The sequence below is a fragment of the Elephas maximus genome, chromosome 18, assembly GCF_024166365.1.
Source record: "Elephas maximus indicus isolate mEleMax1 chromosome 18, mEleMax1 primary haplotype, whole genome shotgun sequence".
Lineage (NCBI taxonomy): Eukaryota > Metazoa > Chordata > Mammalia > Proboscidea > Elephantidae > Elephas > Elephas maximus.
Window position 1 is genome coordinate 81,226,607 of NC_064836.1, and position 14,610 is coordinate 81,241,216.

General features: G+C 38.2%; 1 protein-coding gene across 1 annotated transcript in view; it reads left to right on the top strand.

Moving 5' to 3' along the window:
- Window positions 1-217: 217 nt before the first annotated feature.
- The window catches only part of LOC126061323 (E3 ubiquitin-protein ligase DZIP3-like), a 32,134-nt gene continuing 17,741 nt past the window's right edge, over window positions 218-14,610 (top strand). Inside the window, exons 1-7 of the mRNA XM_049857802.1 lie at window positions 218-2,427; window positions 4,512-4,607; window positions 4,765-4,892; window positions 6,293-6,361; window positions 10,243-10,339; window positions 11,815-11,918; window positions 13,437-13,524. Coding sequence (XP_049713759.1) covers window positions 2,269-2,427; window positions 4,512-4,607; window positions 4,765-4,892; window positions 6,293-6,361; window positions 10,243-10,339; window positions 11,815-11,918; window positions 13,437-13,524 — 741 coding nt within the window. The 5' untranslated portion in view covers window positions 218-2,268. The remainder of the gene's footprint in view (window positions 2,428-4,511; window positions 4,608-4,764; window positions 4,893-6,292; window positions 6,362-10,242; window positions 10,340-11,814; window positions 11,919-13,436; window positions 13,525-14,610) is intronic.

Consider the following 14,610-nt stretch of genomic DNA (forward strand, 5'->3'; position numbering starts at 1 on the left):
AGAGGGAGAGAGATCAGGGTGATAGTCCCACCAGAGTGTCTTCACTGAATGCTAGTAGCTTCAGAGAATGCACTGGGTGAAGGAGAGGGGAGAGATCACGGTGATAGTCCCACCAGAGAGTCTTCACTGAATGCTAGTAGCTTCAGAGAATGCACTGGGTGAAGGAGAGGGGAGAGATCACGGTGATAGTCCCACCAGAGAGTCTTCACTGAATGCTAGTAGCTTCAGAGAATGCACTGGGTGAAGGAGAGGGGAGAGATCACGGTGATAGTCCCACCAGAGAGTCTTCACTGAATGCTAGTAGCTTTAGAGAATGCATTGGGTGAAGGAGAGGGAGAGAGATCAGGGTGATAGTCCCACCAGAGTGTCTTCACTGAATGCTAGTAGCTTCAGAGAATGCACTGGGTGAAGGAGAGGGGAGAGATCACGGTGATAGTCCCACCAGAGAGTCTTCACTGAATGCTAGTAGCTTCAGAGAATGCACTGGGTGAAGGAGAGGGGAGAGATCACGGTGATAGTCCCACCAGAGAGTCTTCACTGAATGTTAGTAGCTTCAGAGAATGCACTGGGTGAAGGAGAGGGAGAGAGATCACGGTGATAGTCCCACCAGACAGTCTTCACTGAATGCTAGTAGCTTTAGAGAATGCACTTTGAGGACATAATTGAGAGACCTTCAAAATGGCAGCAAGAACGTATTTTATTACTAACTTTAAAGCCATCACTTACAGGTGATGTTTTCTCATTGATATTGGTCATGATTCACTCGGTATGCAAATAGTTCATCATCCGGGGTGGATTTCACTTTCTTTGGCAACTAGAGAACAATAGGTTTTTTTCAGGCTATGTCTGGATGCCATAAAAATAGCTTACTAAACAGTGAAACAATGCCATCAATTGTTTTGCTCATTTTGCCCACAGTGGAGACCCAAACCTGGATAAAGATAAAATTACCCAGGGAGCCTTACTTTTAAATGAGAATTTTCAAATATACACAACAGTAAAGAGAATGGTATTTATATCTGTTACCCTGATTTTATAGTTATCATTCTTTTGCCGTATTTGCTTCAAACATCCCTTAAAATTCTTTTCTTTGTTGAAGTGTTTTCAAATCCAAACACAGAAGCCTGTAATTTCACTCCTGCATCTCTTAAAAATATGGACATTTTCCTATATTATCCTAATGCTATTATCATAGTTTAAAAACTCAGCAATAATCTTGGGGGGGAGTTCTAAAAATACAGATTTAACTACATTTTTACAGGTGTGGAGGCGCCTGGGAAAATGCTTTTTAAGAGCTCTTCAGATAATTCGGAAAATTACTTGGGTTTGGGAGTGGCTAGTCTGTACAAGCCATTGATTTCATTAAACTTTCCAAAATATTCAAGACTGCCTCAGTGATACCTAATGACTGTTTATGTAGGTTTTACAAAGCATCCTGTGAGTATTAGATGTTATTTTTTTCTAGGTCTCAGTGGCCTAAAAAAGTGATAATCTATCTCAGAGTTATCTATTTTATTTCTGTTCACAAGTAAAGTCAAAGCATTATTTCTTGTTGCCGTTCAATGAGATTAAGAAGGAAATTAATAGCTACTTTTTTAAATAGTAGGCTAACTGAAAAGGTAGTGGGCCTGTATTTAAAATTTAGAGATAGTTATGTAATTGGTTAATTGACATTGTAGGTCTAGCCTTTTTATTCTTTTCTCAGTTGTTCCTAGTTACTGAAATACATGTTTTCACTACAGTTTCTTAAAATTCCTGTCAGACAAGAAACCTCCATTTTTAAATCTGCTTTCTGTTGCTGTTTGTAGCCCTCTGTTTAAATGTACACTTGACCTAAAACATTGAAGTTGATGAAACCAACCTGCCTGTCAAGAAAGTGATGATGGTCAAATGGTACAGCAGATCTGGACACGCTCGTCAGTGTTTCCCAAAGTATTGTTTCCTAAAGTAACTGATGTTAATAGCTGTAAATTTGGGGAAAAATGAGCACCATGATTGTTTAAAACACTGGAATGAGCAGAATTAAATCGGTACCTCGACTGAGTGCTACCTTAAATGTGCTAATATGCACTGTGAATCTTCAAGAGAAAGACACAGTGTGAGGACACAGTATGGGCCCTGTCCAAATTTTATTTGACCATGAACTACTCTGATGCTAAGCGTGTCACAAGATCAGTACAATACCAATTTGGGAAGCAATGGCTTAGATGAAAAGCACTATGCAATTTTAAAAGATCACACTTGTTATGTCACCGTGATAGCCCACATATGGTAGGAAAGGAAGAGCGGATGAAGAGAGAGCCAGGAAGTCCACGCCCAGTCAGTAGATTGATGAGTGATGGTTCCAGGGATGCCCAAGGAGACCCTGCAACTGAAGACAAGACCTGTAGCCTGGATGAACCGCATGTTCTGGACGTGATAGAGCAGGTAAGCCTGACTGGAAAGGCTTCTTTCTTCCAGAAACAGTTGTTACTTTGTTTTCCCCATGATTCATTGAATAGTGTGTTAGTCCAGCGGTTTATACTGTGTTTGTCAGAAGAAAAAAAAAGCAGGGAAGGGACAGAGAGGTAGGTGGAGGAGGGAAGGAAAAACCAAACAAGAAAAACAAAACTTAGCTGGAAACCTTTTCTCTTTAGAGCTCAAACAATTTCCTGACTTTAACTATTGGGCAGAGCTGCTTATGAACGCATTCCTTGCAAAGGTTTTCCAGGACCACAGGAAAAAAATGAAAGACACAATGGGCATAATCCCATTGGGTTAAATGTCGTGAGAATAATAGTTTTGTAAAACAAAGTGATTTTCATCACTATTTGTATTTATATCTGGTTGCTACCATGAAATGTCTACAAAAATCTTAACGCATAGCAGTTGTTTTCTTCAGTTCCTCTCCTGGTAGTAGTCCCTGCTTGAAATCATGTATCTGTATGCGAAGAGGCGTATGAACATGATTTAAGTGTTCACTGGAGCAAATGCTTCGTTTTCTTTATGAAAACCGCTTGTCTTACCCACCCACGAGCAGTGCATACGGAGGTAGTTTTCTGATAGCCTGCTCCTTGGCTGACGTGTGAGGGCGTACCATGTAGGCGTCTGGATTGTCTGAAGGGTGCAGTTAGTACAGGTGATTCCCTGGCTGTTATTCATACAACATTCACATATTTGTCCTGTACTTTTTTCTTCTTTCTAATTTTAAGTGCTACGGCTGCTAACCAAAGGGCTGGCAGTTCAAATCCGCCAGGTGCTCTTTGGAAACCCTACGGGACAGTTCTACTCTGTCCTATAGGGTCGCTATGAGTCGGAATCGACTCGACGGCGCTGGTTCTTTTTGGTTCTAATTATAATATTAGGATCAGTGTATTTTAACTGAAATACCATGTTTTTAACTTTGGATGTCACATTGAAGTTGAAATGTGGAGCCTCTAGTTTTCATTCAACAGCCATGAGAACTATAAGAACTTGAAAACAGAATCAGAGTAATATTGTAGACCTTTCTAAAAATGATTATTTATTTACTCAAAAAGCATTATTTAGCACTTACTGTGTGTCAAGAACCAGCCCTGGTGGTGTAGCGGTTAAGTGCTCAGCTTCTAACTGAAAGGCTGGCAGTTTGAACCCATCAGCCATTCCAGGAAGAAAGATATGAAACAGTCTGCCTCCGTAAAGATGACAGCCTTGGAAACCCTACGGGGCAGCTCTACTTTGTCCTATAGGGTCACTATGAGTTGGAATTGACTCGAAGGCAGTGGGTTGGTGTGTGTCAAAAGCTATGCTAAGACATAGTCCCTGACATAGTGTTTACAATCCAATGGAGAAGTTGAATATTAAACTAAGATGATATAGTGTAATAATTGAAACCAGACTCTCTGAGTTAGAATTGAGACTCCTTCTCCACTTGTCTGTGTGAGCTTAGACAAGTTACTTATGCAGTTTTATCATCTCTAAAATGGGAATAATGAGTGCCTACCTGATAAGATTCTCATGACCATGAAATGCATTGTACAGAAAGCTCTTAAAACATGGTAAGCACACAGGTCATGTTATTGTACGCAGCAGCAGGCAGGCTACTGTGGTGCTGTTTAGCAAATGCTGTCATTGAGGAGAGGAGCCCTGGTGGCGCAGTGGTTAAGCACTTGGCTGCTAAACAAAAGGTCAGTGGTTGGAATCCACCAGCCGCTCAATGGAGAAAGATGCGGCAATCTGCTTCCTTAAAGGTTTACAGCCTTGGAAACCCTGTGGGGCAGCTCTACTCTGTCCTGTAGGGTTGCTATGAGTCAGAATCCACTCAATGGCAGTGGGTTTGGTTTTTTTTGTTTTATAATTGGAGAGAGGTGAATTTGTTTAACCTAATCCGAGAAATAAAGCAGGAAGAGGAGATAGATGGCAACTTTAAATCCCCTTTAAATAAAATATTTACGCCTTTTTTAAAGAGGAAAGTAAGGTAACTAAAAAAAATGATGAAAGCTTCATTTTATGTCATCTGAAATTCAGACATGCATATTTCATTTGCTCAATAGGGCTCAGCCAGCAAGGTGACTGCAGGTGATGGGGAAACTGGGAAGGAGAGGCTGGCTCTTCAGCGGCAGCTTCGTACACTGCACTGTCAGTGTGAAGTAAGTGCCTTTGCTCTCAGATCGGAGGGGAGTCAGATGTTCAAATGTGAAACTTAATGGTATCTTCTTTTTTAAAAATAACAGTTTTTTTTCTCTCTCTCTCTGTTTCTGGTACTTGAACAGAATTAACTTTGAAATAATATTTTTCTTTGATCAGGATTTCAAAAAACAGTTGAAAACAGTAACTTTTCGGTGGCAAGAAAACCAAATGCAGATTAAAAAGAAAGATAAAATCATTTCATCTCTTAACCAGCAAGTGGCTTTTGGAATCAGTAAGGTTTCCAAGTAAGTATAAGTCTGTTGATAGCAGGAAATCCTAGGTTTTTACTGTCATGTACGTGACCTCTAATAGATGACCCTGTCTGGCCACTAGGTGGCACTGTGACGACACATGAAGAACTGTCCATAGGCTGCAACCAACAATATTTGTTGCCTTGCCAACCAGAGTGAGAAATAGGCAACTGCCTGCTGTGGATAGAGTTGAGTAAAATATTGAAGGAATAAAAGTACACAAAGGAAAGGACGATCTCAGTCTTACATACCTTGCTACTTACTTTCATATATATCTTATGATTAAGTAAGCCTAATTGTACTTATTCTTGTCTACTGTAATAACAGAGCTTGTATTTCTTATTTTGTACTTAAGAACATGACTTCTGTTATATAGAAAGAGACCTGTTTTTGTTTCGTTTTGTTTACTGCTTTCTCAGGTCAACAGAAATTTGATTGTAAGTCTATAGCTTCTAAGAAGCTTATATTAAAGATGGGTTGGTAGTCTCTGAAGTCTAGTAGTGAGCAATCCAACCAACCTTACAATCATTGTTTCAAGGTTTTATCATTACAATAATTTATATTAACCAAAACTATGTATCCTAAGAGTCTGAACATATCAGAGACTGAAAGAGAAATGCGCTTTTGCTCTAAATCTCTTCATATTGAACCAAATTAACAAATAAATATAAAAGCTTGTTTTTTTAAAAAAAAAAAATACAGCAGCACAAAGGGGGAACAAAAAATGTGAATATGTATCAACCAAAAAGAATTATTTTGCATTCTCTTCATAGCTTCTTGCATATCAAATTTTAAGCTGATAGGAAGTTATGTTTTCATATTTATAGAAAACTTTTACCCAGTCTTCCCCTTTAGGTCATATAAGTGACTCCCCAGTTATAATTTATAGTTTTAATTAAAATTCTTATTTGCATATAGCCTCATTGCTTCCATATTTAAGGTCTGATTTTTTTCAGATCTTAAGTCTGATAACTTGCTTGACTTGATATAATATCTCTTTAAGGAATTTAAAGTTCTCAGTCCCACAACAGGCCTAGGAAATCAGAAGATGACTTCTCTGTTTTCTAGTGAGTAAACTAATGAGCAAATATCTTGATAGATGTTTTTCCAAGTCATCGAACTGAGGATACAAGATAACACTTCCCTCCACTTGCCAGCCTACTAGTTCAGAACTTAGTTCCTCTTTCTTTGGGAAGACAGTCAAACAGACATTAGAAATGGGAAAGAGAAATTTCAGAAGAACCAGGTATGAAATCCAGCAGTTATTTTCAGGCTCAAAATTTGTGGTTCAAAATGCGTATACTTAGTCTCTCTTCAGCTATGTGCAGAGCTGCCCTGTGTTAATCAGAGATAATTTCTAACATTTTATGACTTTTTTTTTCCAATTTGCTTAGATTACAACATCAAATCTGTGCTAAAGATAATGAAATCAAGAACCTTAAAGAGCAACTTACCATGAAAAGGTACATGTCAAAATGTAGCTTTCGTTTTGGAGGGTGCACCTTCTCTAAACTCTGTGTATTCCATTCGGCGTACTCCGGCTCGGGTTGTTGTTGAGTGCCGCCCTTGAATTGATTCTGACTTACAGCGACCCTATAGGAGAGAGTAGAACTGCCCCATGGGGTTTCACAGGCTGTAATCTTTATGGGAGCAGATCCCCAGGTCTTTTCTCCTGCGGAGCCGCTGGGTGGGTTCAAACCTCCAGCCTTTTGGTTAGCAGCTGAGCGCTTAACCATCGTACCACCAGGGCCCTTTCTGGGTACGGTAGCCATATAATTTATCATCAAAACTGGGGAATGTTTTAGCGTGAAAGTGAGCGGTATTAACAATCACGCCGGGACAGTGGGTGTCCTGGGCACATTGGGAGGTGTGGTCACCTGAGCTCTGGCCATAGAAACTGCTCAGAGAGGTGAAATCACCAATGTTATGGTCCCATAACAAACGGCCGTCAGGGTCTAGGGCTTAAGAGTTCTTGTCCCTCTGCCTCAATCAATACTACTAGATGGACTGCTTGATGAAACTGGCTAAGTTTTATCCTGATTCACTTATTTTTGCTTGTACGTGTTTTTTTATGTCAGCTTTATTTACATATGATTCATATAACATGAAATGTACTCTGTTAAAATGTAAAATTTAGTGGTTTTTAGTATATCCTCACAGAGTTGTACAACTGTTATCACTATCTAATGTCAGAACGCTTTCATCACCCCAGAGAGAAACCCCAGCACCATTAGCAGTTTCCATCCGCTGCACCCAGCTCAGGCAGCCACTAATTACGCCCCGTCTCTGGGGATTTGCATTTGTACAAATGGGATCATTATCATATAAATGGAATCGTATAATATTAATGGAATCATATAATAAGTGGCTTCTTGCAACTAGCTTCTTACCACGTTGTTTTTAATGCTCATCCGTGTTTTAGCATGTATCAGTGCTCTTTCCTTTTCATGTACAAATAATATTCCATTGTATGGATGTACCATATTTTGCTTAATCATTCATCATTTGAGGACATTTGGGTTGTTTCCACATTTTTGACTGTTATGCATATGTGAGCGCTCATGTCAAGTTTTTGTGTAGACATGTGTTTTCAGTTCTCCCCTAAGAGTGGTAATTCTGTGTTTAGGATTTTGAGGAACTGCCCAACTGTTTTCCAAAGTATTCCCGCCAGTTTACAACCCCACCAGGGGTGTACGGGGGTTCCAGTTTCTCTACATCGTCATCAACACTTGCTACTATCTGTCTTATATTTTTTATTTTAGCCATTGTAGTGGGTATGAAGTGTTATACCATCTTGGGTTTTCTGTTTGTTTTTTTACACTCAGAGGCCAGTGTTTATTTATTTTTAACTTTTCATTACGAACGTGTTCAAAGATTCACAAAAGAGAATAGTATAATGAACTCCCAGTACCTATCACCCACGCTTAGTGATTAAATGATTATCAACTCATGGCCAGTTTGTTCTTCTGTAGCCCTAATTGCTTCCCTCCCCTGGTTTTTTTTTTTTTTAATTATTGAGGTAAAATTCACATAACATAAAAGTAACCACTGTAAAGTGTACAGTTCAGGGGCGTTTAGTGCGTTCCCAGTGTTGTGCAGCCACTACCCCTGTCTAGTTCTGAAACATTCCCATTATTCCAAAACACAGCTGCTTGCCCACCGAGCAGCTTATCCCCGCTCTCCTCTGAGCTCAGTCCCTGGTACCACCAGCCTGCTTTCTGTCTTCATGGATTTCGCCGTTCTGGGTATTTCACATAAACAGAATCAAACAATACGTGAGCTTTTGTGCCTGACTTCTTTCACTTAGCACAATATTTTTGAAGCCCACCCATGTTGTAGCATGTGTCAGTACTTTATTCTTTTTTATGACTATTAAATAATGTTCTGTTGTATGTGTATACCACAGTTTGTTTCTCCATTAGGCTGTTTTTGCCTTTTGGATATTATGTATAATGCTGCGATTCAACGGGTTTTTTGGGGCTGTAAACATTTGTGTATAAGTTTTGTTTGAAAATGTTTTCACTTGTTTTGGGTGCATGCATGTGAGTGAAATTGTTGGGTCAATGTTTAACTTTTTTGAGGAATGATTAAAATGTTTTCCATAGCAGCCGAACCATTTTACCCTCCCACCAGCAATGCACAAGGGTTCTAGTTTCTCTACATCTTTGCTAACACTCGTTAAATTTCTGGTCTTTTTTTTTTTAATTGTAGCCATCTTAGTGGGTGTGAAGTGGCACCTCATTGTGGTTTTGTTTTGCATTTTCCTGATGATTGATGATGTTAAACATCTTTTCAAATGCTTACTAGCCATTTGTCTATTTTTATTTTTGAGAAATGTCTATTCAGGTTCTTTACCCACTGTTCTAAAGTTCCGTTTTTTGTCTCCTTATTGTAAATTTTAAAGAGTTCTTTACATGTTCTGAATACGAGTCCCTTGTATCCCAGACACATGATTTGCAAATACTTTGTCCCATTCTGTGGGTTGTCATTTCACTTTCTTGATGGTGTCCTTTGATGCACAGAAGTTTTTAACTTGATGAAGTCCAATTTATCTATTTTTTCTTTTGTTCTTGTAGGCATAATTTTTCACAGTGTTTAATGGGTTAATATATCTATTTGAATGTTTTATGATTTTTTTCCCCTAAAAAAACTCAGCCCCTCCATGAAACAAAATGAGACTAAAGGGGTACACCAGTCCCAGGGCAAAGACTAGAAGGCAGGAGGGGACAGGAAAGCTGGTAATAGGGAACGCGAGTTCGAGAAGGGAGAATGTCAACACGTTGTGGGGTTGTTAACCAATGTCGTAGAAGAGTATGTATTAACTGTTTAATGAGAAGCTAGTTTGTTCTATAAACCTTCATCTAAAATACAATTAAAAACAAACAAACAAACCCTCGGGCCTTAATGATATTTAGAATATACTGTTTCATCAAACTTCTCATCAGTGTTTGTCAGGGACTCACTCATCCAGATTTTTAATAATAAAACGCTGACAATAGCTTTCGTGTAATGTTCTGTGAAAATATTACAGTGTTTTATTTTCAGTTAACTCTCTTCATTAAAGACAGAATTTAGTTTGTATGTACTAGAGTTCTGGAACTCAAATGTGGAAAGCTGAGGTGGAATAGAAAAAGAAACTTCACAGATAGCCAGTTTCCATCAGTGTCCTTCACATGCGATATTTTTACCATCTCTCTCTCTCTCAAGCTGTCGGATTTGTTTTCATTTTAGGTATTGAATGTGATCACAGAAATAACCAGTATAATATTTTATGCAATGACTTAGCTTTATAATGAAAAAAAAGGGGGTAATAAAAACGTTTATGGTTGCCATTGTTGGTATACAAAAAGGCTTGTCTAAACCTTATTTTATGTAAAATTTATTAATAATAGCTAACATTTATTTGGTACCTATTATGTGCCAAACACAAAATGCCTTATGTAGATTATCTTAATGAATTTTCACCACTATTTGAGATAACATTACAATTTTCTCTGTTTTTAAATACAAGGAAACTGAGGCAAAGAGAAGTTATGTAATTTGCCCAAGGTTTCACATTAAATAAGTTGTGGAGCTTAGATTCATCCTAAGACAAGTTGATTTCAGAGCCAAGTTTTTAGTCATAATACCTATGATAATGACATGAATTAAAACTTAAGTCTCTTTATAATAGTGAAGAATAGTTGAGTAGTGTCTTCTCTTGTTTGTATATGCTGTATACTTCTCCAAGAAGTCATTTCCTGCTTACTGTGTACCTTATATCTTTATTCCCCTGAATAAGATAGAAAAGACTGTTTTTTCTTAGCTGAAATATTACTGACTCTTTCATGGTCAAATATTTCAGATCTGAATGGGAACTGGAGAAGCATAACCTGGAAAGCACAATTAAAACATACCAGAACAAACTGAATGCAGAAACCAGAAGAGCTTTAACAGCTGAGGTAAAAAACAAAAATAAAACACCAACCAGCAAAAACAACATCAAACTGGGTGGGGTAGGGGAGGCCACTATATTAAAGAATTGAAAAAAAGAAGAGTGCTTCTTAAATAAACAGACACACGACATCTCAGGACCTGCCAAGAAAACATATCTCAAACTCTGGTGCTTTGTGACTTTGTGCCTGAATACGTGAATGTTGGTGGTCTTATGTTGTAATTTTTCTCAAATGACTCCAAGAAGTTGGTCTACTGAAGTGTGGAAAGCAAACGCAGGCATCTTGGGAAAATCTCATGAAGCCGGATTACTAAACCAAACTTCTAAGAACCACATTTCATTGTGGCTATAATTCCTCCTTTTTCTTCTTTTGCTCCCCTAATCTCCCCAAAATACATACCCATCATATACCCCAAAGTAAAAAATGGAGCCTACCTTCCAAGCCCCCCAAAAGTTACCCAATCTCTCCTGGGTTAGCCTTGAACACTGCAGATAGGGTCTCTCAAAAGAAATGTGATTGTATGTGTGTATGTGATTTTTATTTATGGATAACCAAACTTGATACACAGTAAGATTCAAATTTTTGGAGAGCCCGCTGACATTAAAAGCGTTACAAACCCTTCCCACCTCTGTCATGGGTAAGCTCTATTCTCTAGCAGAGCACTTGGGATTCGCAGGTCACCAGCCAAGGAGTGATACCTGAACCAAAAATTCCTAGAGAATAAATTGTTGGGGTATTAGCTTTAATAAAAGAGCCCAGATGACCATGAAAGCTTAAGTTTAATATGCTTTGTTTTTCACTGCTTGTAGTCAGACAGGAAAGTTGCTTTCTACTTCTAGTATTAATTTGAGAAAGGAAGAACTTTCTAACACTTGATGCTAAGAGTGTAATAAGCTATTTCTAGTGAACATTGAACAATCGGTAGTGACAAAACAAAACAGAACAGGCTAAATGGTCCTACATCAGTAATGGTGTGCTGATTTCTGCTTTGGGAGGGAGACATGCCTCGATGGCCTCCAAGGCCCATTTGGGCATTCTGGTTCTGGATTTCTGATTATTCCCTTACTTAATCAATGAAAATAAAGTAGATATCAGGCCTTCTTTGGAGTGACCTCAAACTTTGCTCCATAATAGAGTCACCAGAGAGCTTTGAGAAATCTAGATGCCTAAGTTGTACCCAATATTAAGTAAATTAAAGCCTCTGGGACCAAGGCATCATTTTGTAAAGTTTCTCAGATGATTTGAGTAAATGTGCAGATTTGTAAACTAAGGTTCTAGAATGTTTATCAACCCAGAAACCATTGGTAAAAAAGCAGAATTGTATTGATCAAAAAGTTTTTATAATGTCAAGAAGCCCAGGTGCAGTTGGAAAAGGTTGAAAAATAGTCTAAAATGTATGTGAGATGATTGAGGAAAGAATGTGTTTATTTGCAGTGCCGAGAAGGACATCCTCAGCCCCTCTCTCTCTCAAAAACCTGCAGGTGCATTTCTTACAGTGTCGTCGAGATTTCGGGTTGCTGCATCTAGAGCAGACCGAAAAGGAGTGTCTCAGTCAGCTTGCCAGGGCGACGCACATGGTGGCAAGGTACCCTTTCCCTTGGAGTGTACCTTGATTTCAGAGATAGATATTCACAAGGGACCCGAGGTTGAGCATAGTCTGCAGTGTGTTTTACGTATATAATATTGATCTTCGGAGTGAAGAGGCCGCCTTGTTTTTTTAAACCTCAGAAGTCTTTTAGTTACTCTAATGCTTTGGCTTAGTTGCCTCTGCTGAAGCTCTGTGAGTCTGCTCAGGGCCGTCATGGCTGCTGACAGGTGTTTTTCATTCCTCCTAGTGAAACAGATGAAAATCGCAGCCAGAGACGTGCATAAAGACCGGACATTTACAAAACAAGATGGATTCTAATTGGAAAACTTTACTATTGTTCTCCCTTCTAATGCTTGATGTTAAATACTTTTGGAATAGGCTGGGCGAAATATCACCTAAAATCGTATTAAAGGCAGTTTCCTGCTATGCCCTAGATGAACGGTTTTCAAATATTGGACAGCCTGTATCAAATCCTCCCAAATTTATAATTTTATGGGGAATACCTTCAAACTTAAAGAACTACTGTCATTAAGTTAATCTCTGAGGCTGAGTCATCATACTTTTTTTAATAGTGATCGTGTTAGTGATTATGATTAGGCTTTAATTCTAAATGATCAGAATCTCTGATGTGTTGGCAAGAGTCCCAGGATGTGCCGATGTGCATTCGGGTTGAGGAATCCCTGTTGTAAGTGATCCGTCTGTCTGCTTGATAGAGGGATTTAGAATTTTATGAGGTCACTTTGAGAAAACCTCACTGATAACTTGTCCTGCCCTTTTGAAGCTATTATGCTGGAGGACACTGGTGTGGGCATGTCATAACAGACAGAGCCTTTTCAAAGTCCTCATAAAATCTTTCTTCAAGGGATGACAGACCCCGAAGCGGTTCTCGCTTTAGTAAGTCATTTGGTGAGCATAGATTATCAGAGTCTGCCATCTTTGTGCAATTTATGCACTGTACAAAGCCAAAATCTAATTCTCCCAGAGAAGACACATCTTTCTAATGTGCCTTCCCAAACAGAATACCCTTTTTCCAATTTGCAGAGAAGCCAGATAGCCCAACCACCGCCATGTGAAAATGGTATAAAACCACCTTCCAAGATGAGTCAAACCCTCAAAGATTCTCGTGTATCTTTGAGAATGTTCCTGTATTAGATGAATGGGGCAGTTTCCCTCTTTGGCCTTCTCTGTCTCCCTACTTCATTGGAGGAATTCCTTTACAAAGGTTTTAAAACACATCCTAAGAAATGATGCCACCAATATAGAAAAATACTTGGTCTTCTAGAAGCATATTTGCTATTGAAACAAGGATTGCTATGTAGTTTTTGCTTTTATTTTTAATAAAAAGCAAGCCCTTCCGTATATCTTCTTGCCCACTTGAAGTAATTGTTGGTAAGGAAATAATTTTGTTGATATTTTACATATTTACCTATATGCTAGAGAACATACTGGAAATTTTTTGGAACCTAAATGGTATATAAGAAAAAGACCTGTCTCGTATATCTTTTTCTACACCAGCAACCTGGAATCACTTCAGCTAAAGGCTGCAGTAGACAGTTGGAATGCCATTGTGATGGACGTTAGAAACAAGATTGCATTCCTCAGGGTAAGCCCTGAAGTACATTGAGAGTAAATTGGCTGAGTGTTATAGGTGCTGTGTACTTAAAAATCCAACATTAAAAAAATAATTGTTAGAGAGATTTAAGGGGCAACATGTTCCTTCGTTCCATTTATTAACACTTAGGTCTTCCGTTTGAGACTGAGCATTTCCATGCAGCTAATTGTAGATTGCATCCTAGATTCATACACATGACCGTTTAGAGCCTTATTTGATCCCCATAGACCAGGATATAATAAACTCAAAAATTGAGGCTCATACCTTGTTTCTCTAGAATTCCGAAACTAACTCTGTCCCAATCAAAAAGAAATGTCTTAACTTGACCTGAATAATAATGTATTCAAAAATTAAAGGAAAATCAAGTCGACCTGTATGAATTTCAACCTTAACTTATTATGTGGTTATTCCATAATGCAAAATAACAAATTCTTAATTATTAGTTTAATAGAATTAGGACCTTGCTAAAAGTAAGCTAAAGACAAAACCTATTGAATATTTTAATTAATTTGGCCTTAGAATGTTTTTGCATTTATATTTTAAGGCTGATACAATGTTTTATTTATTATAAAATACATATATTTATTATTATAACGATTTAGTGCTAATTTCTTAGGGTGGTTTCACAAAACGTTCAGCAGAGTTCTCTAGCTTCTTCCTTCGTGGCCTGAACCATTTCTCTTCCCCTCTTCCCTTAGGTAGTCTTTAGTGATATTTAGCATTTTTGTTGGGTTTATTCAGAGTTCTGGCCTTGAAAGAACAGTCCCTTGTCCTATTTCAAGCGTTTGTTTCTATGTGGAAGTTTCTAAATGTTTTGATTTATAAGAAAATTTTTTTTCAGCTCCTATGGGTTGTTTATAAAATAATATAGTACTGAAAAATGGTGACAATGCCAAAAAAAAAAAAGTTGAAAACATATTAAGCTTTAAGGAAGAGTGTCTCGTTTTTGACGGAAATTCAAAGGAAGAAAACAAAAGTAGATGTGGAGCTAGAGTTAGCTAGAGTTACAGTTTTGGGAATAAACAAATTGTGGATATTGAAGGCATCTTCCTAAAATTTCCACTCCAGTTTTAAATG